General features: G+C 44.3%; 1 protein-coding gene across 1 annotated transcript in view; it reads left to right on the top strand.

The window, feature by feature from the left end:
• Positions 1 to 2,403: 2,403 nt before the first annotated feature.
• Positions 2,404 to 23,572, top strand: part of IGSF9B (immunoglobulin superfamily member 9B) — a 59,957-nt gene continuing 38,788 nt past the window's right edge. Inside the window, exons 1-8 of the mRNA XM_026709124.2 lie at positions 2,404 to 2,407; positions 2,796 to 2,993; positions 5,842 to 5,988; positions 16,736 to 16,887; positions 17,520 to 17,637; positions 18,699 to 18,840; positions 19,786 to 19,931; positions 21,606 to 21,748. Of these exons, the coding sequence (XP_026564909.2) occupies positions 2,404 to 2,407; positions 2,796 to 2,993; positions 5,842 to 5,988; positions 16,736 to 16,887; positions 17,520 to 17,637; positions 18,699 to 18,840; positions 19,786 to 19,931; positions 21,606 to 21,748 (1,050 nt within the window). The remainder of the gene's footprint in view (positions 2,408 to 2,795; positions 2,994 to 5,841; positions 5,989 to 16,735; positions 16,888 to 17,519; positions 17,638 to 18,698; positions 18,841 to 19,785; positions 19,932 to 21,605; positions 21,749 to 23,572) is intronic.

The following is a 23,572-nucleotide window of genomic DNA, read 5'->3' as shown; positions in this document are numbered from 1 at the left end:
TCCTTCCTTGCTCTCTTCCCCTCTTTCCTTCTTTTTCTTTTCAAAGATTGTCAAAGATTCTGTGGTGGGTCCTGAACTCTTTTTTGCACAGAGTGAAGGACTGCCCATGGCTGAATAATGCGAAGCTCAGCCAAGAATTTTAGTTTGGGGCTAAAGATCAAGGGGAAGAGAATGAAAAGAAGGACTAGGGGTGACATGATAGCAGTCTTCCAATATCTCAGGGGTTGCCACAAAGAAGTGGGAGTCAAGCTATTCTCCAAAGCACTTGAGGGCAGGACAAGAAGCAATGGGTGGAAACTAATCAAGGAGAGAAGCAACCAAGAACTAAGAAGAAATTTCCTGAAAATTAGAGCAATTAATCAGTGAACAACTTGCCTCCAGAAGTCATGAATGCTCCAACACTGCTTGAACAGGAGGTTGGACTAGAAGACCTCCAAAGTCTCTTCCAACTCTGTTATTCTGATATTCTATTAACCCAATCCAGGCCAACCCAACCCAACTCAAGTTCTCCCTAGTGAAAAAACAAACAAACAATGGAAATACTCGATTGGTTGGGTGACCTTTGTTCCTCAGATGTTGAGCTGCAAATTCTGGAGACTCTAACCAGTGGGTATACTGTCTGGGGCTGTTTAGAGTTGTGATCCTACAGTTTGTGAAAGGTTCTACTGTAGCGCGGCACGATTTGTAAGCCTCTGTGCCCTTCACGCTTCAGAAGCACGAACGGAGATCTGGTTTCCACACCTTAACCAAGAGAGGTCCAGTTTGGATCTTCAGATGGACAGGGATAGGATTCCAGGTTTTGGAGGGAATCCTGGGAGGGAGAGGCTGGAAATGGATCCTTTGGCTTTTGGATCAGTGCTTCCGAGGCATTGGTTGCGACCTTAGCGGTGTCAACGACTTCCTCATCAAAGACCCTTCCAGGAATTTTTTTGGGGGGGTGGGTGGGTGGGCGTGTGTTGCCAAGTGATTGGCTCCAAAGGCAGATCAATTTCTGAACGGATGCCACCAAGGAGGAAAATACTATTAGGCGAGGCAAAGATATTCGAGGAAGAATAGTAAAGGAGAAGCCACAGGGCTGTGCCTGATTCCCTCCTCCTCCCCCTTTTCTCTCCCCACCCCTCCCTGAAGTGAGAAGGAGAGAGAAAAGGGGGCGGAGGTAGGGAAAGCATGCCGGAAAGTCACCTTGGAGCGATGCTGAAAACCTCCGTTCAAATGTTGCCTTGATAAGCTCTGGCGGAGACAAACTTCCCCCCCGGGGTGTGGGGGGCTTTGGGGACGTCTATTCCTCTCCTGGATAAAATTGCACCCATCTTGCTTTATTTTATAAATCACATTTTATTTTTTAAACTGCACTAACCAGTGCACGTTCCTATCAACGCAGGAGCGTTTCTCCTCTCTGCCTCTGCGCTCCCTTTCTTCCTGAAAAGTCGGTGTCACCTTGAAGCCTAACCTGCTGTGTGTAGGGGGCACGGATGGGTTTTTCCAGGAGAGAATCGTGGAAGAGCTGCACCGAAGCATTTGTGTCTGTCTCTCCAGTTAGGAGAAGAAAAAAAAAATCAACACAAACCATTCAAGAGCTTTATGGAGATGACCTTGATAGAAGGATATGAGTTGTTCAGCGGAGACAATGTGGCTTGGTTGGTTGCCCTGAAGCAAAAAATGAAGATACTGAAAATAGGCGGGACCCATTCAACTTTCCTGACAGGTTGATATGTGGTCTTTTTGAACAGAATAGCAGAGTTGGAAGGGACCTTGGAGGTCTTCTATTCCAACCCCCTGCTCAAGGAGGAAAGCTAGGCAATTTCAGACAAACGGTTGTCCAATGTCTTCTTTAAAATCTCCAGTGTTGGAGCATTCACAACTTCTTGAGGCAAGTCGTCCCACTGATTGATTGTTCTCACTGTTAGGAAATTTCTCCTTAGTTCTAGGTTGCTTCTCTCCTTGATTAGTTTCCATCCATTGCTTCTTTTTCCTGCCTTCACTTCAGGTGCTTTTGAGAATAGGTCGACCCAGTCTTCCTGGATTCCTGGATCGGCCAGTTCTTTCCCAAATCTCCCCACAACGATCAATTTAGGAATGTTAAAAAACTCTTCGGTCTTAGATAGGCTGGATCAGAATGCTGCCAGGATCTCAGTGACTGGTTGTTGGTCTAATTATTATTATCTTGGTTATTGGTCTAATCCAGTGGTGGGATTCAAAAACTTTTACCACTGGTTCAGTGGACATGGTTTGGTGGGCATGCTCTGAAGGTGTGCACACATTGGGTGCACGTGCGTGCCAAACACGCACTTTGCACAGGCACAGAGGCATTTGCTCAGGTGCAGAGGTGTTCCAACTCACCTCCTACATGCCTACACACTTCCGGTTGCTTCAGCAGCTGCCGTGTGGCACTCGGGAACCCAGATGGGTGGGTGGGCCCAACTGCAGAGTGGCGGAGAGAACGGGTTCAGTCTCTGCTGCTCATCCCCACTACTGGCTTGGCCGAACCGGGCCGAACCAGTAGCATAGCACCACTGGTCTAATCTGTCTATTGGGATTGTACCATACATTAAGCCATAAACCAAATAAACAGAGTTGGTACATTTGTAGTCACCCAACACTTGAACAAGGTTGACATTCACCACACCAAGCAGGTTTTACCCTTGTAACTGCTAAAGTTCTAAGTGATATGTGATGCAAGCACAATCGTTGGGTACAGCCGTAGCCATAAATAGATTTTTCTTCCTGGCTTAGGGGAAACGATTGAATTTTCCCCTCTTTTTTCCCCCCTTTCTCCCCCTTCCTTTTTTCCCCAGGTGCCCACGGTTTAAGAGAGGAACCCGAGTTTGTGACAGCTCGTGCTCATGAAAGTATCATCCTCAGATGTGATGTAATCCATCCACTGACGGGCCAACCCCCTCCTTATGTGGTTGAGTGGTTCAAATTTGGGGTGCCCATTCCCATCTTCATCAAGTTTGGCTTCTACCCTCCTCATGTGGATCCAGAATATGCTGGTAAGCTAAAAAAAAAAAAAAGTCCAAACTATTGTTGGAGTCAATTTATATGTCACCCATCTTGGCTACTTTAGGCAGCTTACAATCACTCTTTAAAACAACAACAACAACCACCCATATAAAACACCAAAACTTTAAAGCAATAAATGGGAACATTAAATTTAAATGGAAAAATAATAATAAAATTGACCATGTTGGAGAGGAAGGGAGCAGAATGGAGGATGGAGGTGGGGTCTTATTTAATCCATTAGCCACCTCCGGTTAAGTTCCAAGTAATGCAACCATCATAAAATGAACTCCGAGGCATTTCAATTCCTCAAAGAAACAAGTTTATTGAGGTACACCATCTTGGCACTAACTAGTGGAAAGCCAGTACTGAAAGTTTCCCAGCTTTCCAAGTCATGACAACTAAGAGTTTCTCAATTTTCCAAAACAATATGTCACATTGTCCAACCGGGATGTGAAATGGTTGCCTGGCGACTTTGCTTCTCCTTCCTCTGGCCAGGCAGCCATTGGAGCACGGCTGACTCATCATCCAGCTATGTTGTTTTGGCTGGAACTGCATCCGCATCAGTTCTTCCTCTCTTTCAGGTCCCAGGTGTGTCAAACTGAATTCATATGAATAACCCAGATATAAACCAATCCATCCGTCCTTCAAAATCCAAGAAAGAAAACCTTAGACTCCACTGTTATAGAGAAAAGGACTTTTACTGAATTCGAAATGGTAGCATCAGAAGAAATACAAGATCTGAGGCAAAAAGCGCGAAAATTATATACAGAAAGTTACCCCATGTTCCCACCCCCAATAGTTCAAACTGGCCATCCAACCTGAGGTGTGTATAATGTCACGTGGGTGCATCTTCAGGTGGCGTTTCACACGCCTGGTGTGCCAAGACCTTGGCCTAGAGAGATAAGAGGCTACATCTGTGCAGTAAGCAAGTAAGCATAGTCAACAAAACACCCCAACTTTTACAATTCACCAACTTCATCCTCCAGCACCCTTCTCCCCACAAAGCCCAATTATTCCACCCCACCCACCCCCAAATTTCTATGGCAGCTGGAAAGAGACAAGCAGAAGGATTCTTGGAGGCTGACACCCCCATCTAACCAAATTCAGGCTTGACACCTCTATCTAGCCATCTCCAAAATGATCCAGTGGTACCCAGGCTAGTTGGCACTGCCATGTCTTCAAAGTCTTTTCTGAAGGCCAAAAGGGTGAAGTGCATATCTCATCCCAGGGACATGATGTTCCAGAGGGCAGGAGATGTGGCACGAAAGGCATTTCTCCTGCCAGCTGAAATTCCTTCAACGGTGGGTTTCCACAGCACATTTCTTCGGCCAGCACGGATGAGATGGACCAATCTCATTGGGTAGTGTGTGTGTGTGTGTTTGTGTGTTTGTGTGTGTGTGTGTGTGAAATGGTTCCTCCAGTAGTCTGGACCCATGCCGCGAAGGGCTTTAAAGATGATAACCAGCACCTTGAATTCGACCCGGAGGCAAACTGGCAATCGTGGTGGTATAACTTAACTCTCATGGCTTCTCTCGAAGGAGATGGCTTTTAGGAAGGTGTCCATCAGCCTGCCTCTGCTTTTGTCACCTGCCTCTGAATCTTCTCCTATCTTTCTCATTTGGAGACTGGATCTATACTGAACTCTGCCTTTCAACAAGTCCTCCTGGCGAAAGGTGATTCTACTAAGCACCATCTTGCCTGCTGGTATCTCTGGAGCCGAAGGCTGTTCTCTAGCCACCTTCTGGCTTTGCATCTGCTAAGACCATGTGCTTGACTGTCTGTCTGCTAAGGCCCCAAGCTGTCAGGAGCATCCCTGACTCCAATCCAGGAATACTAATTAGCTGATTAAGATCAGATTGTAAGGAAAAAACAAACAAACCTGCAGCTCCTTCCATCCCTCAGATGCTTGAACGGCAGGACACAAGCGGATGCTTTTTCAAGACTCCCTCAATCTAGCAGATGTTAGTGATGGAGAGTGGTTGGATATTTTTCTCTCTCCTGGATCTCAGAAGTGATTTGCTCCTTGATAGTATAAACCAGAGGTGGTCTTCAGCAGGTTCTGACCGGTTCTGGAGAACTGGTAGTGGAAATTTTAAGTAGTTCGGAGAACTGGCAAATGCCACCTCTGACTGGCCCCACCCACATCTATTCTCTGCCTCCCATTGAGTCCCAGCTGATCGACTGGGTCTTCTTTGGTTGCCAGGAACAGGAGAGCAGAGCTGGAAAGCAGGTTAGTGGGTGGGGAGGGAATGGGGATTTTGCACTAACCTTCCCTTTGAGTGGGGTGGGAATGGAGGTTTTACAGTATCCTTCCCCTGCCACACCCAGCCAGACACGCCCACCAAACCACAGCCACAGAACCAGTAGAGATTTTTTTTGAATCTCACCACTGGTATAAGCAAGGGGAGAGACTCTTTGTATATCTGGGATTTTCCCAGACTTCCTTGCTACCAGCCATGATGGCAAAGGCTGCTGAATTCTAAAAGTTTTGGAGGGCGATGCAGTTTTTCAGAACTAACATCTTTGACTCTTTCAACCATGGTGCTGCTTTTCTTTCTTACTTGCGGAAACCTGTGATAACTGAAAGAAAAAGACCATAATAACATAAAAAGTTTAATCTTCTCCTGTCTTCAGAGAAAACTTAGATGAGACTGCTTGAGTTCCAGGCATCATTTTGTCCTCAAAAGAAGGTCTCACCTGTGGCAGACTTGGGGATAAAGTTTACTCTGAATGTCCCGTGTAGCTTCTGTGATCTTAATATTATTGTTAACCTCAGCAGAATAATGGATGTTCTCTTTCTATCTCCGCTGACTTCTCTTTTTGACGGCTGTCTTACAGGCCGTGCTAGCCTACATGATAAGGCCTCTCTACGCATCGAACAGGTTCGCTCTGAAGACCAGGGCTGGTATGAATGCAAAGTACTCATGTTGGACCAGCAGTATGACACCTTCCATAATGGCAGCTGGGTTCATCTCACCGTCAACGGTGAGTAAGGGATCTTCCTTGTTCCTAAAATTCTGTTTTTTGGACTTGGGTTGGCTGTCAAATGTTTAGTGTGAACTTGGCAAATGTCTACGGTGATTCTCAATCATCCAGGTCATGCTTGTTGCAAAGGTGTTTTTTCAAGAGGCAATTGGACTTTCTGGTCATTTGCATTATTTTAGTGAGACAGATAAACCTCCACGTGTCCTCAACAACCCTCTAATAGGATGCAAATGACCAGCCGTCTGCAAGGAATATCAATCCTTCCATTCCCCACCATCCAGTCAGAGCTGAAGAAGCTTCTTGGATGAGAAGCGAAATGTCTTCAAAGAAAAACCAGAAAGTCCAGCTGCCTCTGGAAAAAAAAGCACCTTTAGATGATCTTGGCAAGATTCCGCTGCAGGATTTTTTTCTCTGTTCTTCTGAACACCTCGCCATTGTTGGCTTCCTAAATCTAAGCCTACCTAACCATGAGTTTGGATTAATAATGGTTGTTTATCTTGTGACTGCTGGTTTCTTGTGAGAATGCCTTTAGATAAGAATAGGGCACCAACACGTTTAGCTTCCTATTTTACACTCTCTGCCTGGCATACAACTTAGAAATTTGAAGCTTCTAGATGTTGCTTGAGATAGCTTTCCAAGATTCACCCGCCATTGATGGAAGTGCTACCACAACAAGTATGCAGAAGATGACACCTTCCCAACCTTCTAGCACCTGGTATTTTTTTTCCCCCTTCCCCAGGCATTAACAATGAGCAATTTGCAAAAGACCCAACCCATTTTCCCTTCTTGCTTAGAACTGTCCTAGTTCAAAAGGACGTGGTGATATTCTACGTGACCCATTAAAACTCCTCCGTTTCTGTACACAGATTAGCCACTGGAGCAAAAGTGAAGAACGATAGGATGTTGCCTAGTGGGCTGTGTTGAATGTATTGCCTGTTTGTTGGTACTTCTCTGGAAACGACAAAAGGAGAAAAACAATAAACATGAGTTATGAGTTATGAATTACGCACAGATCTCTAGGCTTCATATATATATGTCCTGCCTCCCAGTGAGATGTCTCTGCAGTAACCCTGAATGGCTACTTAAACTCTGAATCAAATGTACATTTATAGAGTAACTCAGAAGAGGTTGTAATTTCCCCATGACCCAGCTACTAAATCCCTTTTTCTGATGCTCCAGCGATAAGGGGTGCATTTATGAGAACAATGTGAGAATGTCCTTCTGGAGAGCAATGGATCTTCCATCAATATATCTTGCCCACTGCCTCTTGTTCCCTTCGCTTTCAGTGGCTTCTCCCTTCTTAAGAAGACAAACCTGGTTGGAGTTATTGTTGGTAGATCTAGGAGGCTGGTCTTGCTCTCCATCAAATCATAGAGATTATGGCACCACATTGGGTGAGCAGGAGAAGGTGGCTTTTGGGCATAGTCTTAATGAACATGAACCACTAATAATGGAGGATATGTGTAGCTCAAGATGGATCCGAGAGGCCTTTTGTACTCTCTGACGCGGCTTGGTTTCTAACTAGGTAGCATCATCGGTGCTAGTCTTGAGTTGCACTGATGATAGTCTGTAGAGATTCTCAGCCATCCAGGTCATGGTTGTCCCAAAGGTGCTTTTTCTGGAGGCAACTGGACTTTCTGGTTTTTCTTTGAAGATGTTTCACTTATCATCCAAGAAGCTTCTTCAGCTCTGACCTGATGGTGGGGAATGGAAGGATTTATATTCCTTGCAGACAGTTGGTCATTTGCATCCTTTTAGAGTGTCATTGAGGCCACTTGGAGGTTTATCTGTGTCCTAAGGGTCATCTGAGTGGTGCTCCTGGTTCTTGTAGTCTGCAATTTTTTCCCCTCTGGAAATCCATTCCTATTCCCACGCCATTCCAAGGGTGTCCATCCCAAATTGTATAGCTAAAAGTCTGTGGAGATTCTCAGTCATCCAGGTCATGGTTGACCCAAAGGTGCTTTTTCTGGAGGCAATTGGACTTTCTTGATTTTTTTTTTTTTGAAGGCGCTTCACTTCTCATCCAAGAAGCTTCTTCAGCTCTGACCTGATGGTGGGAAATGGAAGGATTTATATTCCTTGCAGACAGTTGGTCGTTTGCATACTTTTAGAGTGTCATTGAGGCCACTTGGAGGTTTATCTGTGCCCTCAGTGGTGCTCCTGGTTCTTGTAGTCTGTAATTTTTTCCCCTCTGGAAATCCATTCCTACTCCCACACCATTCCAAGAGTGTTCATCCCAAATTGAATAGCTAAAAGTCTGTAGAGATTCTCAGTCATCCAGGTCATGGTTGACCCAAAGGTGCTTTTTCTGGAGGCAACTGAACTTCCTTGTTTTTTTTCTTTTTCTTTTAAAAACATCTTGGATGAGAAGCAAAACGTCTTCAAAAAAGAAAAGGAAAAGGAAAAAAAAACAAGAAAGTCCAGTTGCTTCCTGAAAATGTACCTTTGGGGTAGCACTGATGATGTTACTAGTGTGAGTAATGAAATGTCTGCAAGAAACAAGCAAGCTCAGAGAGCATCAAGAACCCCCTCCTCCTCTTCCCCTCGACAAATCCAGATTCTACAGTTTGCACCTATTCACTAGAACTGGTTGTTAACATTCTAAGCAGTTCGGAGAACCGGTTGTTAGAAGAAATTACTGGGCTAATCCTGTAAGGAAGACAGGAAGGAAACATTCTGGTGTTGCTTACAGAAACTGCCTCTCCGTTAAACCTTATTACATTCTTGGCAGGACTAGACTTCCTGTCTCAGGAACATCTCTGGAGTTTTTTCTCTTCCTTTACTGGTACTTTGCTTGTGTGGAGTGACCATTCAAGGTTACAATGGCCCTGAAAAAAGTGACTTATGACCATTTTTCACACTTATGACCGTTGCAGCATCCCCATAGTCATGAGAGGCCAGGAGAGGAGATGCGTGCCTCGATCTGAGTGACAATGAGTTGGCCACACCCAGCCAGTCACATGACCACCGAGTCACATGACTACCAAGCCACACCCACCAACTAAGCCACACCCACAGAACCAGTTGTTAAAAAAATTGAATCCCACCCCTGGATAAATCCCACTCCCTTCTAGCACTGATGATGTTACCTAGTTTGGGTCATGAAACGTCTGCAAGGAAACAAGCAAGAGCAGAATATGAACCAATTGTCACCTCTTCAATAGCTCTAATCAAAGCTCAGGGAGATCAGTGGCTCTGAAATGGTGAGGAATGAAAGATGGGGATAAAGTTAAAAGGTCCTCTTGCGCATATATGCTAGTTGTTTCCGGCTCTAGGGCACAGTGTTCATCTCCGTTTACAGAGCTGAAGAGCCAGCGCTGTCCGAAGACGTCTCCATGGTCATGTGGCTGGCATGACCAAACACTGGAGGCGCACGGAACGCTGTTGCCTTCCCACCAAAGGGGTCCCTATTTTTCTACTTGCATTTTCACGTGCTTTCGAACTGCTAGGTTGGTAGAAGCTGGGACAAGTAACGGGAGCTCACTCTGTTACGCGGTGCTAGGGATTCGAACCGCCGAACTGCCGACCTTTCTAATCAACAAGCTCAGCGTCTTTGCCACTGAGCCACCACATCCCTAGGATGGGGATACTCCAGGTCTAACTAAAACCCTTCTCTGGGAACAGGGAAAACAACAATAGCGCTTCTACAACAGCCGAGAACGATCAGCCTGGGCTTGTTAACTTTTAATAGGAGCCTTGCACGCCACCCAGCAGCCCTTAATATGTATTTTTTTGAAGTATTGGCATGCTCACTGGAGCAGAGCCTCGTTCTTCATTGCAGTTTTAACCTTTCCACGGTGGCAAAGCCCTGGAGCGCTGTCTAGATGACGTTGAGGCCAGGGGTTTGCTTTAAAGACCCCCCTAGGGACGTGTAAGGCTTGGTTTTTATTTTTGATCTCACTCGATGAATCTCTAACTCATCTTTGAAACAAAGAAAATATTACCTGCAACTCATTTCAGACTATGAAAGAGAATGGCCCAAAGGTGGCTTTGGGATGAGAAAGAGCTAATTCTCTGGTTGTTTTGTTCTCTTCTTTCACCTTGACTTTTCCAGTTGTTAATGAAGATATTCAAATTTGGGTTGCCTCCACAGGCTCCTTATATATTCAGTATCTGAAAGATTGGAGTTGTATCTGAGAAAAATATAAGATTCCTTAAGCTCAGATCTCAGTCATAAATATGCAAGCCATGCCTTAATATAGGTAGTCCGTACAACTACAATTTGGACCAGAATTCCTATTCCAAACAAGGGGTGAGTGAGTCATGCCCAATTGTGCAACCTTTTTTTTGCCACAGTTGCTAAGTAAATCACTGAAGTTAAGGGAAACAAGTTAAATAAATCAAATGAAGTTAAGATGTTGAGACTCTAGAAATAGCTCAGAGAAGAGTAACCAGGATGATTAGTGGACTGGAGGCTAAAAGATATGATGAACTGTTGCAGGAACCAGGCCTGGCTAGTCGAGTGAAGAGAAGAACCATGGAAGACATGATAGCAGTCTTCCAATATTTGAGGGGCTGCCACAGAGAGGAAGGGGGGTCAAGCTATTTTCCAAAGAACCTGAAGGAATAATGGATGGAAACTGAACAAGGAGAGATTCAACCTGGAAATAAGGAGAGATTTTCTGACAGGGAGAGCAGTCAACCAATAGAACAGCTTTTGCCTTTGGAAGTTGTGGGAGCTTCATCCCTGGAAGAGATTGGACTGCCGTTGGTCAGAAATGATGTAGGTAGGGTCTCCTGCTTGGATGGGGGTTGGAATAGATGACTTACAAGGTCCCTTCCAACTCTGTTAAATCTGTTAAATCATGCACTCATTAAGTGTATCTGGCTTTCCCCATTGACTTAGCTTATCAGAAGCTGACTGAGAAGGCTACCAATGGGGATCATCGGACCTCAGACAGCTGCATCTGTTGTAAATACATTCTGGTTGTTAAGAGACCAAAATTTGATCATGTGACCCTGGGGATGTTTCTACAGTTGTCAGTGCAAGAATCAGTTGTAAGTTTTTTTTTTTCAGGGCTGTTGTAACTTTGAATGGTCATTATAGTTGTAAGTCAAGGACTACTTATAGATCAGATCATGGTCCCTCCAATCCAGCAGTTTGTTCTCCTAATCGCCTACCAACTGTACAAAGAAGCCCATCAGCCCATCCCAACAGGTAGTCATGCTGACATCAAAGCTAATATTTGTTGATCCACCATTTTTTCCAAGAATTGGTTCAATCCTACTGCCATGCCCCTGGTGGAGACTGACTCTGAGGGAGAGGAGGAACAGCTGACAGGGAGTGGAAGTGGGGCTCTGGAGGTTGTGGAGGAGGCTGGGGAAGGGCAGAGGCCAGCTGGGCAGTCAGAGGAGGACCCAGGCCCATCCCCTCTCCATCCTAGGGCATGCAGGGAGGAGAGGATCAGGGAGAGACGTGGTCTCCTTGGGAGGAGAGGGCCTTGATCCTCTTCATGGGTTGCAGGTGTGAGAACTGAATAAGAGTTTGGACCTGCGTACTGGCAAACGCTGGAAACAAATTGTGTAAATATCTCTAGTTTATGGTTCCTCTCTCAGTTTGGCGTCCTTCCCAGTGTGTGTTATCTGTGGACGTCCTCCAGCTCTTATCTTGCCTGGTTTGTGTTGCTTTTTTCCTTCTTCATGTAACTGTGGGAGGTTTTTCTTGTCTTCCATCAAAATTCGGAAGCATGGAAAATATTTGGAATTTAGAAGCAAACTGAAGGAATAAAAGGGGCTTCACCTTTTTTCTGTGACTGTGTTTGTTTTGTATCCCACCCTGGGTCATCACACCTACAGATGGGGGTGATTTAAGAGCCAAACTACTTTTCTTGGTGGCTTCCAGATTTTCTTTGTGGATGTTTGACGATTTGCTACATTTCCAGTAGCAAAATTGCCAAATCCAGAGTGGCTCTTCCTCAACTTTTTTTAAAATTGGGTCCTTCTAAAAAAAAACAAAAAACAACCCACTTCTGTCCTAATGAGACCTTGCTAAGAGGGTGAATCCTTTGATTTTTGTTTTCCTTTTGCTTGACTACGGTCTCTCTTTTGAATATTTATTTGACCATGGAGTAGGGTTTCCAGGCTAAGCAGGGGTTGGACTAGAAGACCTCCGAGGTCCCTTCCAACTCTGTTATTCTATTCTATTCTATTCTATTCTATTCTATTCTATTCCATTCCATTCCATTCCATTCCATTCCATTCCATTCCATTCCATTCCACTCCACTCCAATTCCTATTCCTATTCCTATTCTCTTGTCTTCTCTTCTCTTCTCTTCTCTTCCCTTCCATTCCATTCCATTCCATTCCATTCCATTCCATTCCATTCCACTCCTATTCCTATTCCTATTCCTATTCCTATTCCTATTCTATTCTATTCTATTCTATTCTATTCTATTCATTCTATTCTATTCTATTCATTCCATTCCATTCCATTCCACTCCACTCCACTCCAATTCCTATTCCTATTCCTATTCCTCTTCTCTTCTCTTCTCTTCTCTTCTCTTCTCTTCTCTTCTCTTCTCTTCTCTTCTCTTCTCTTCTCTTCTCTTCCATTCCATTCCATTCCATTCCACTCCTATTCTATTCTATTCTATTCTATTCTATTCTATTCTATTCTATTCTATTCTATTCTATTCTATTCTATTCTATTCTATTCCATTCCATTCCATTCCATTCCATTCCATTCCATTCCATTCCATTCCATTCCATTCCATTCCAAAATTCATCTTCATCATCTTTCAGCTAGTCCAAACTCAATACCTCTGCTTCCATTCAATATTTCCATATGACAAATTTTCTCCCAATTTTAATGTTGGATTTCCTCATAACAACAATTTGGCATTGGAAAACAGGTTCGAATCTCCTCCTCCCCCTCCCCCCTCCCTTCCTAAAACTTTCTTATTGATGTAACACGAGTCCCAATATGTTCAGATGGACATACAGCCAGGGAAATGGGTGTTGCCAACGCAACACAAGTCACACACAGCTTTCTAGAAGTTGCTGGTTGGTAATTCATGGTTACGGGAAGCGGTGGATGGACAATCTCCGAAGTGCAATTCTTGGCATGTAGACCTGCCATTGGTTCCTTCTGTGTACATCAGTTGTGATGCTGTTACGCATCCCATGTTAAGTAGGTCAGTGCTTACCATCGGGATGATGACTTGATGGTAGATTCAGGATCAGAGGGTTTTATATATAGAGGAAGTGATTAGGTATGCAAATCCACATGTAAATGCAGAAAACCTTCAAGTAGCAAATGAAACGACAGCCCACCCAGCTTCTTGGAAGCAAATCCTGTACATAGATGTGCACACCATTCAGAGAAGAGACTCCGAAATGCTCAAATCGCATTCGGTGCAACTGGAAATACATTTTGTATAATGCTCTCCCGGCTGGATAGTTGTTAGCGATGAGCGTGCCGCGCTGTGGATGTGAGATGGAAGTGAAATTCATCATTGTGCAAATGTAATAAATCAAAAGCCATGAAAACCATCTTGTGAATTCCACCCCCCAGGAATAGTATGCTAGAGTGGGGGAAATTCTGTAATTTTATACCACAATTAAAAACCAAGAAGGTTTCTGAGGGTTGCCAGTAATTGAAACGGAAGACTTCCTCCACTTCTCTTCTGATTAATGCAGGAAGTCCTCCATTCATTTAGAGACTGTTTGTTCTGAGCTAGGCTTCCCAAGATCACGAAGCAGACTCTTCATCCCGATAGAACCACTTTTATTTAGGTTAAAAGGAATTCCTCTCCAGCAAAGTCCCTGCAAACAGTCTTTCAAGAGATTTCACAACTATAGACTTTTATCGGGCTTGGAGAGTTGCCAGGCTGATATCTTCCAAACGCCACACGGTAGCAGCAATTACTTGGCAAGAAGTCAGGAACAGGACTTCACCGTAATGAATTGAACTAATTGTCTCCTGCAAACCCCACTCCCCTTTCACTCCTCTTTATTCCCTATGGGAGGGGCCATTCACCGTCCACCTGTGCCTTTACTCCTGAGTCGACCCTTGTTCCTTAGCTGTTCCCTTCTCCTGGCAGCTCTGTGCATGCACACACTGGGAACAGGCTCCAGCTGTTCTTCTGCCTCACTGATCTCCGACTCCAAAGGCAGCTGATAACTGTCAGACGGCTCTGGCCCCATCTCTGCCTCTGACGTAGAATCCTCGACAGAGCCTTCTCCAGACTCCAGGACTGGTCCAGGTTCCTCCCCAATTTCCTCACTGTCCGAGTCTACCACCAGTTCTGCTGGCTGCTGGCGGGCCACAACACTGTTCAAAATTACAACACCACGGGAAAAATTGAGCTACAGCCCAGTCCTCACACTTATGACTGTCGCAGCATCCCCACCATCACGTGATCAAAATTCGGGAGCTTGGCAGTGTTTCTTAATAGTTTCAGGTCATGTGATTCCCCGTTTGCAAACTTCCCAGCCGGTTTCTGACAAGCAGAGTCAATTGGGGGAGCTGGATTCACTGAGTGACTGTGCGACCCGCTTAACAATGCCAGCGATTTGCTTAACCCTGAAATAAAAGTCACAAAACGGGGCCTGACTCATTTAAACAATTGCCTTGCTTAGCGATGGAAAATTCATGCTTCAATTGCGGTCCCAAGTCAATGTCTCCCTGTACAATAGGACTGGCATGCTGGCTGGGGAATTCTGGGAATTGAAGTCCACATTTCGTGAAGTCGCCAAGGATGAGAAATGCTCTTGTAGGCGCAGGGGTACAATATGAGTGCAGTTATTCCTAAATTCTTTTCCCCTAAGTCAGTGGTCACCAACTTGTGGGCTGGGGACCATTGGTGGTCTGCGGGAAAATTTTGGTGGTCCGCAGAGAAATGTCCTCCCCAAAGCAATTAATCCAGGCTGCGCGGGAACACAAGGCTGCACTGCCCACGTGGCCCGCCCACCAGGGCCGAGGGCAAAACTTACCTTGAGTAGAGCCACACGAGCTGGAACTGGAAGGTAAGACCAATGGCAGGGGAGGGAAATCCACCCCGGGGTGGCTTGCTAACATTGGTGGGAAAATCGGTCCCATATTCCAGAGCTGCCATAGTCACAAGACTGGCTCTTTGGTGACCCCGGAGCAGCTCCTCCAGTCCATAGCAGGCTGGTGCACTCAGGTGGAGGAGCAGCTGCTCCGGGATGACCAAAGGGCCAGTCCTGTGACTACTGAAGCTCTGGAATAGGGGACCGACTTTCCCACCAACATCAGCAAGCCACCGTCAGTCAAAATTCATTTTAGAGATCCACAGGATTCGAAATTATGAGTTTGGTGGTCCCTGAGGTCCAAAAGTTTGGCAACTTCTGCCCTAAGCAACGCAAGCTGTTTTCCTCTTCCTGGAATGAATTATGCTGACTTTAAGAAAATGGGACGGTTTTTGCTACTAGGAATCTGTTCTTTTTTTTTTTTTTCTGCCAGCTGATATTGCAGAAATGTCTCCCTCGAAAATTGGATTTAACAGCTATTTGCAATTAGGCTGGTGGTATCATAATTGTCAAGAGCTGGTTTAGTCAAAGGAGAGAGTAGTATCTGCATGGGCGTGCCTCTGCGTGTTTTGATAGCCTTTCTCGAAGAGTGAGGTTGCGTGGCCAGTGTGGGCAGAGCCTCGAATCCTCCATCTCTTATGTCTAACAAAGTCCTGTTGACCAGGTATTCAAAAGGTCACATAATCAGGGTGGAAAAAGACAAAACCGAGCAAGGATTTTGTATCCAAAGGTCTCAACAACAGCAACAATGTCATTCATCCATGAGTGCAGCTCGCTCATGAAATGGCTGAACATTTGGTAGTAACTGACCAAGAGGGAGACTGTGAGCTCTAGTCTAGCCGGTTTGGTGTAGTGATTTACCAACAGGGAGACTGTGAGTTCTAGTCTAGCCAGTTTGATGTAGTGATTTACCAACAGGGAAACTGTGAGTTCTAGTCTAGCCACTTGGTATAGTGATTTAGCAACAGGGAGACTGTGAGTTCTACTCTAGCCAGTTTGATGTACTGATTTACCAACAGGGAGACTGTGAGTTCTAGGCTAGCCAGTTTGATGTACTGATGTACCAACAGGGAGACTGTGAGTTCTAGTCTAGCCACTTGGTGTAGTGATTTACCAACAGGGAGATTGTGAGTTCTAGTCTAGCTGATTTGGTGTAGTGATTTACCAATAGGGAGACTGTGAGTTTTAGCACAGAGCTAGCTGAGGGACTTGGGGCCAGTCCCTCTTTCTCATCCCTGGGCGGGGGAGGGGGGAAAGGCAAAATTAAGCCAGTTTTGAAAATCTCATTTAAAAAAAAAATAGAACAGGCAATCACCAGGAATCAACACCTACAAAAAGGTGTGTAGAGCCTCAGCTTGCCTGCACCTGTTGCAGGAAGTAGGTCAAAACAGCTAAACAACAAAGCAAGCTACCGGTTGCACAAACCTTCTCATACAGGTAGCTACAGCAATTCCACTTGACCTGTTCACCCTACAGGTAACCCTCGGTTTATGACCAAAATAGAGCCCAAAATTTATGTTGCTGAGTGAGACATTTCTTACGTGAATTTTGCCGTGTTTTACGACCTCCCTTGCCACAGCTGTTAAGTGATATCACTGCAGTTGTTCAGCTAGTGACATCAGAGTACAAAGAGCATGGATCCCTGTGTTTTGCGTGCCAGAGTAGCAGATTGAAAGTGGATTTATGTTGGTGCACTTGAATTACACAAATGATATCGTCTCTGTCTCATTTCTTTCCTCCTCCCTCATCTTGGCAGCTCCTCCCACCTTCACAGAGACTCCCCCCCAATACGTAGAGGCAAAGGAAGGGGGCAGCATTACTCTAACTTGCATGGCTTTCGGAAACCCAAAGCCAACCGTCACCTGGCTGAGAGAAGGAGAACTTTTGGGTGGCAGCAACAAATACCGGGTAAGTTTGTGTCTTGGAAAGATGACCGACAGTCTTTGCATATACCATGGCACTGTGGTGGAATGTAGTCTGGATTCCCAGGAGGGAGGGGCTACATCCCAGAGGAACAAAAGACAGCAAAGCTTAGATAGTTTGGCTTGGAGAACCTTAGCAATTCTCAGAGAATATCTTTCATGATGCAAGTAGTTGCTTTAGTTCGGCAAGATTCTGTCTATAGATGAGGAACAATTAAGGAAACTGCTTAGAAGTAACTCTGTGTGTCTTTCTTGATTTTTGGAACCTGATAGTTCAGGAGCAAACAATCAGGATCATACATAAGGTTGCAGCATAGAAGATTTACTCAAGCCTATACACAAGAATCTGGTCAACTAAAGTTCAACACTGAATTGGTAACAGATAAAGGTCAGAAGGATGGAAGGCTGAGTCAACCTTGAGCTGGTCAGGATTGAACTCCAATCTATGGGCAGAGTTAGCCGGCCATATTACATTCTAACCATTGCACCGCCAGGGCTTCAAAGCAGAGAGGAAGGCCCAATGACTCTATTAATACTGCGTCTTGTGTAGTTTTGGGTTTTGTGGTCCAATGATTCTGTGCATTGAACTTGCATTGAAGTGACCTTTGGCTTTTTCAGGTTAGTGATGGGAGTTTGACAGTTATGTCCATCAGTCGTGATGACAGGGGTGCTTACACCTGCCGGGCCTATAGCATCCAGGGAGAGGCTGTGCATACCACCCGTTTGCTTGTCCAAGGTAATTGTGGGGTGGAAAAATTGGTGAGTGTGGGGGGCATTCTGTATATGTAGCATCTTGCTGTTGAATCTGGAGACTAAGGCAGAGAATATGGTAATCTTCAGGAATGTCTCCATACTTTTCCAGCCTTAAATATTAAGATCCAGAGGGATAACAACACAACTATCTAACGTTCGTTGGGAGTTAATACTCAGATACAAAAGGAATAGGAGGTGAAAACAAACTTGCTGAGCAAACCAGATTGCTACCAAATAACCAACATATCAATGAAGTCACCAGGATACCATATCTTAGATCAATCAATACCTTGTCTGTCTGTCTGTCTGTCTGTCTATCTATCTATCTATCTATCTATCTATCTATCTATCTATCTATCTATTTACCTACCTACATATTATCTAGCTATTATCTAGCTATTATCTCTCTCTCTGTCTTTCTCTATCTTTATCTCTCTCAATCATCTATCTATCTATCTATCTATCTATCTATCTATCTATCTATCTATCTATCATCCATCCACCCATCAACCTACCTACCTATCTATGTATTATCTACCTATTATCCCTCCTCCCTTCCTCCCTCCCTCCTTCTCTCCATCATTTATCTATCAGAAAAGATAACAGCCAAGAAGTAGCTGAACCCCATTTTGGTGAGCCATATTTTTGCAGCCTTGGGTGCCACTCTTGAATGATTAATTGGTAATGATGACCCTATCTATTCCATTGTGTCCAACCCTTGGTGATTCTGTGGCCCAGGTCTCTGCGTTTTCCGATCTTGCGTTCCTTCTTCAAGTTGTTCTGTCTTAATTAACCCAGCCACATTCTGCCCCTTACCACCTTCTACAACTGATAACGCCCCCCCTCCCGCCCGAGGTGTTAAGGTACGGCTGCTGGTATTGCTAGTAGTTTAGCTGATGAGCTGAGTGTATAGGGATGTGATGGGTGCCTAGATTCCCCACAGTGCTATGATTGATCTTTGCGTGAACTCTGCAGCTCCTGGTTATGAACTCATCTTCCTTTTTCATCTGCTGAGGTAACTGTTTGTCTCCTGGCTTCCCTCAGGGCCCCCGTTTATCGTTTCTGCCCCGGAGAACATCACGGTTAACATCTCCCAAGATGCAATGTTCACCTGCCAGGCAGAAGCATATCCAGGCAACCTGACCTACACTTGGCACTGGGAAGAAGACAACGTGTACTTTAAGAAGTGAGTCCGGACCTGGATCTCAGAGGTTACAGTTCACGGAGTACCAACTGATCCCACCTAGCGATATCCTTGAAAACTGAGGTGGGAGTTGGAGGTTTGAGCGACGTTCTCCTTCTCCCTTTGCCTGGTCTTTAAGGAAATCAAGAGTGTGTTTTCAATTTAGGAAAAGGATTTCAGTTATTATTCCCGAGTGGCGCGGTGGCGTAGAGGCGGAGCTCTCACCTCACAATCAGGAAGCTATGCGTTCAATCCTAGGTAGCGGCAGATATTTCTCTCTCTGAGCACAATGAATATATATCTGCTGCGTGCTCTGCATTGGTGACAGGAAGGGCATCTGGCCAGTAAACGCTCAGTTCCATTCAGTTGCCCTGACTCCACCCTGATGCAAGGGATTACGGGGTCATTAAAAGACACCCCCTCACCCGCAAAAAAAGGAGGAAAAAAAATAGTTTGGACAATTAGAAGGTTTGTTTGGACAATTAATGAACAAGTATCCAAGTTAATTGCAGCATGCTTATTCAAGCACAATGCAGTGGTAGATTGGCATGCAAGTACAACTGCTTTGAAATTTATTGAATTTGGTACTCAATGCATTTTATTGGCAAATATTTCTCTCTCTGGGCACGATGATAATCCATCTGCTGAATATAACTCCACATTGGCAACAAGAGGGGCATCCGGCCAGTAAACGCTCAGCTCCATTCAGTCGCCCAGACTCCACCCTGCGAGGGATTATGGGGGGGGGGTCATTAAAAGGAGATGATTGCAGTTATTATTCCCAGCCTGTTCTGATACGAAGCCCAGCAGGTTGGCATGGGGTAGAGAAGGATAAAGACAGCCCCTTCCTCACAGAAAGCGACTTCATCTGGGAGAAACTTAACACGAAACAATGTCTAGTTTGATGCTGTGTGCCCACTTTTCTCCTTGTTCTCATGTCGCTTACAGTGACCTCAAACTAAGAGTACGGATTCTGATCGATGGGACACTGATCATCTTCCGAGTCAAACCAGAAGACGCTGGCAAATACACCTGCATTCCGAGCAACAGCCTTGGGCGATCTCCTTCAGCCTCTGCCTACCTGACTGTGCAATGTGAGTGCGTTTGCCCAAGGGGGAACACAGTTATGGGGTTGTGCAGAAGAGGTACCTAGATGTTCGGGGTGCCATGATATAAAAAAGATGTTGAGACTCTAAAAAGAGTGCAGAGAAAAGCAGCAAAGAGATACAGATAAACACAGAGTTGGAAGGGACCTTGTAGGTTATCTAGTCCAACCCCCTGTCCAAGCAAATGCTACACCATTTCTGATAGATGACAGCCCAGTCTGAAAGTCTCCAGTGATGAAGCTCTGCCAACTTCGGAAGTTTTGCCAACTTCGGAAGGCAACTTCTGTTCCATTGCTCGATTGTTCTCACTGTCAGAAAATTCCTCCTTTTTCCTTATTTATACTTCTCAAGGAGTATACATCCTTCCATTCCTCACCATCCAGTCAGAGTTGAAGAAGCTTCTTGAATGATAAGTGAAACGTCTTCAAAGAAAAACCAGAAAGTCCAGTTGCCTCTTGAAAAAAGCACCTTTGGGATATGAAGAATGGTCGCAGGAATTGGCTATGTCTAGTTTAATGAAAAGAAGGACTAGGGGTGATATGATAGCAGTGTTTGAATGTCTAAGAGGCTGCCACAGAGAAGAACATGGCTGGCTGTGGAATTTTGGGGGTTGAAGTCTATAAATTTTCAAGTTCCCGATTTTGGAGATCCCTGGATTAGAAACAGGAGGTTGCAAGCAAAGTTACTAGCTATGTTCTCTCTCTTTGCCTCTTTTGACAAAATGAATGGTTAAGTAGCAGAAAGGGCTACCTGGTGGGAGTAAAGTATGAGGAAACACCCCCCCCCCCCATCTATTCCTATTTAGAAACAAAGATTTCGATGGGATTATCCTGGATTTGAATTTACAACTTCCTATGCATTTTGAGACCTTTAGGGTGGGCACCAAAGATGAAAACGGACCAACCTTTAAAGCTATCTTCGAGATTTCTCCTAAGAAGGACTTGTCCGATTTCAGGTTGAATTTTCATGTTTATGGGAAACAGTGGTAGCAGCTCAAATGGATTGCACCCCAAGTCACCGATCTGATTCCAATCGCTTTTTGCCTTTGTAGTTTTGCCAAGCCTATAATCTTCAAGTTGTCTTTAAGAGTCACTCTAAGCCCATTCTTGAGTGATGGTGCCAAAACGGGCATCTGTTTGTCCTATACTCATCATTAATTGTAAATAGTTTTCCACCTCTCCAGTTCTCACAGAAGGCTTTACACCTGCTAAATCTGCGTGGGAAGCATTTTTGTGAAAACATTTTTAAAGCCAGGCTAAATATTTTAGTGTTGGTCGTGGAGGTGAGTGAGAATGTAGGCACTTCTATTTTCCAGCCCCCAAGTCTATTTCTTGGAGCTAAGTGCAGATAAGGGAAATTCAGTTTCCAAGCCTGAAGCTTCGTGCAGATGCTAAGTGATATGCTAATGGCTTTAGAAAAGATAATGAGCCTGAATATAATAGTTTTTGGTGGTAAGTAATGAACATTGCTAAATTAGCATACAGGTTTGGGAGGCCATTAAAAAAAAAATGTTACTATTGTTTTCTTGTTCCTTGTTTTAAGGGAGGCTGCAGTAGAAATATGTGCGTTTCAACCAGTTTTGGAGTTGAGCAAAGAAAAGTCCAGATGTTTCCTAAAGACATGATTGCACGTCTTCATAACTTCTGATTGCTTCCAATTCAGATCCTGCCAGAGTGGTGAACATGCCACCTATCATATACGTTCCAGTGGGGATTCACGGATACATCCGTTGTCCGGTGGAAGCTCAGCCACCTGTTTCCTTGGTCAAATGGAACAAAGATGGGCGCCCTTTGCATATTGAAAAGGTAGGCGTGGTTACTTACTTTATTAAAATAATAATAATAATTGCAAAGGTGGTTTGCATTTTTCTCCCCTCCTTCCTCCGGAAAGCTCAAGATTTCATGCAAAAAGGTCCATTTCTTTTTTTTTGTCTACGTAGCTCCCTTGAGAGTTAGTTGGAGTGAAAGATAGGGTGTGGGTCAAGATTGCAAGAATGGGGTATACCTATTTTAATGAAAAGGAGGACTAGGGGTCACATCAGAGGTGGGTATTCAGCAGGTTCTGACCAGTTCTGGAGAACCGGTAGAGGAAATTTTGAGTAGTTTGGAGAACCGGAAAAATACCACCCCTGACTGCCCCCCCCCCATTCCCTCCCCACCCCACTAACCTGCTTTCCAGCTCTGTTCTCCTGTGCAGGGCAACCAAAGAAGACCCAGCCGATCAGCTGGGAGTCAACGGGAGGCAGAGAATAAATGGGGTTGGCGGGGCCAGTCAGAGGTGGTGGAATACCCACCTCTGCTGAGCTTGCTTCTCCCTTTTCCGTAATACGGTATCTATCAAATTGCTTCATATGGAACTATAAACAAAGTAGTGGAGAGTTTTCTCACAGTTCTCTAACTTAAGTAATCTTGGGGTTCGCTTCAACCATATCTCCAGCACTTTGCCTTCCAAACTCTTACTTCTATGGTTCCTGACCTGTATATGTAAACCTGAAGTTTTGGTTTGAAGAATATCAGCTAAGCTTCAGGATTAGTGCATTCACTGACCTTCGAAAAACCAGTTCTTGTTCACTAGTATGTGGATGGCCTCAGCCCTGGTATGTGTTTTTCATCTGAACATTCAAAAGTTTTTTCCCGAATGCCATCACTCTGCTAATCAGCTAATTCTCACAACACTGTCAAACTACCTAGTAACTGTATTATTATTATTATTATTATTATTATTATTATTATTATTATTATTATTATTATTCCTATTACTTATCTCTTCCCACTTAGGGTTATAATCATGTTGCGTGTATCTTTACAATTTATATTGTTTTATTTGTTTCCTGGTTTGATTTGATCGCTTATTAGCAACCTATATTACTAAGTGTTGTATCTTATGATTCTTGATGAATATATTTTTATTTTTATATCTATTTTTTCTTATGTACACTGAGAGCATATGCACCAAAGACAAATTCCTTGTGTGTCCAATCACAGTTGGCAAAAAAAAGAATTCTATTCTATTCTATTCTATTCTATTCTATTCTATTCTATTCTATTCTATTCTATTCTATCCTATCCTATCCTATCCTATCCCATTCCATTCCATTCCATTCCATTCCATTCTATCTAATGAATGAATAGATGCTTGCTGGACTATTCCTTGCTTTGTAGAAACCAACCAATTAAAGTGAATCCCACAAAAGGGCCTTAAAGGACTTCTGAAGGAATCTCCTTAACCTTGGACATCTCTGAAAAGGCCCTAACTTTTACATCCGCCATCCAAATTAATCTCACAGGAGAATATGTTAGCAGAATCTTTAATGTTTAAGCTTCTCTGCTTAAGACTATTCATCCCGTATGATCTTCCTCCTGAAATCATAAGTATTCTTACTGAACCATGTTAAAGAAAAATCTGGCAGTAGTTGTGGTTATGAGGGGAGAAGATGAAGACTATATGCGTTGATGTTGTGTTGCAAATATTTGAGGGACACCTATCAACAAATCAAAAGCATTGTATCAAGACCCAAGTGAGTGGAATCTCCAGCTAGACTGGATGGTGGAATCAAGAAAGCCTTGAGTTTAGAGTCATTGCACTGCAGTAAAGGCATAGGCTGGACTTGCCCCAGAATCCTTGAAGCC

Source organism: Pseudonaja textilis, chromosome 9 (genome assembly GCF_049901715.1).
Source record: "Pseudonaja textilis isolate UNSWEBS1 chromosome 9, rPseTex1.2, whole genome shotgun sequence".
In the NCBI taxonomy this organism is placed as follows: domain Eukaryota; kingdom Metazoa; phylum Chordata; class Lepidosauria; order Squamata; family Elapidae; genus Pseudonaja; species Pseudonaja textilis.
Note: the sequence above shows the minus strand (reverse complement) of the source record. Positions and strands in the feature narration are given on the sequence as shown.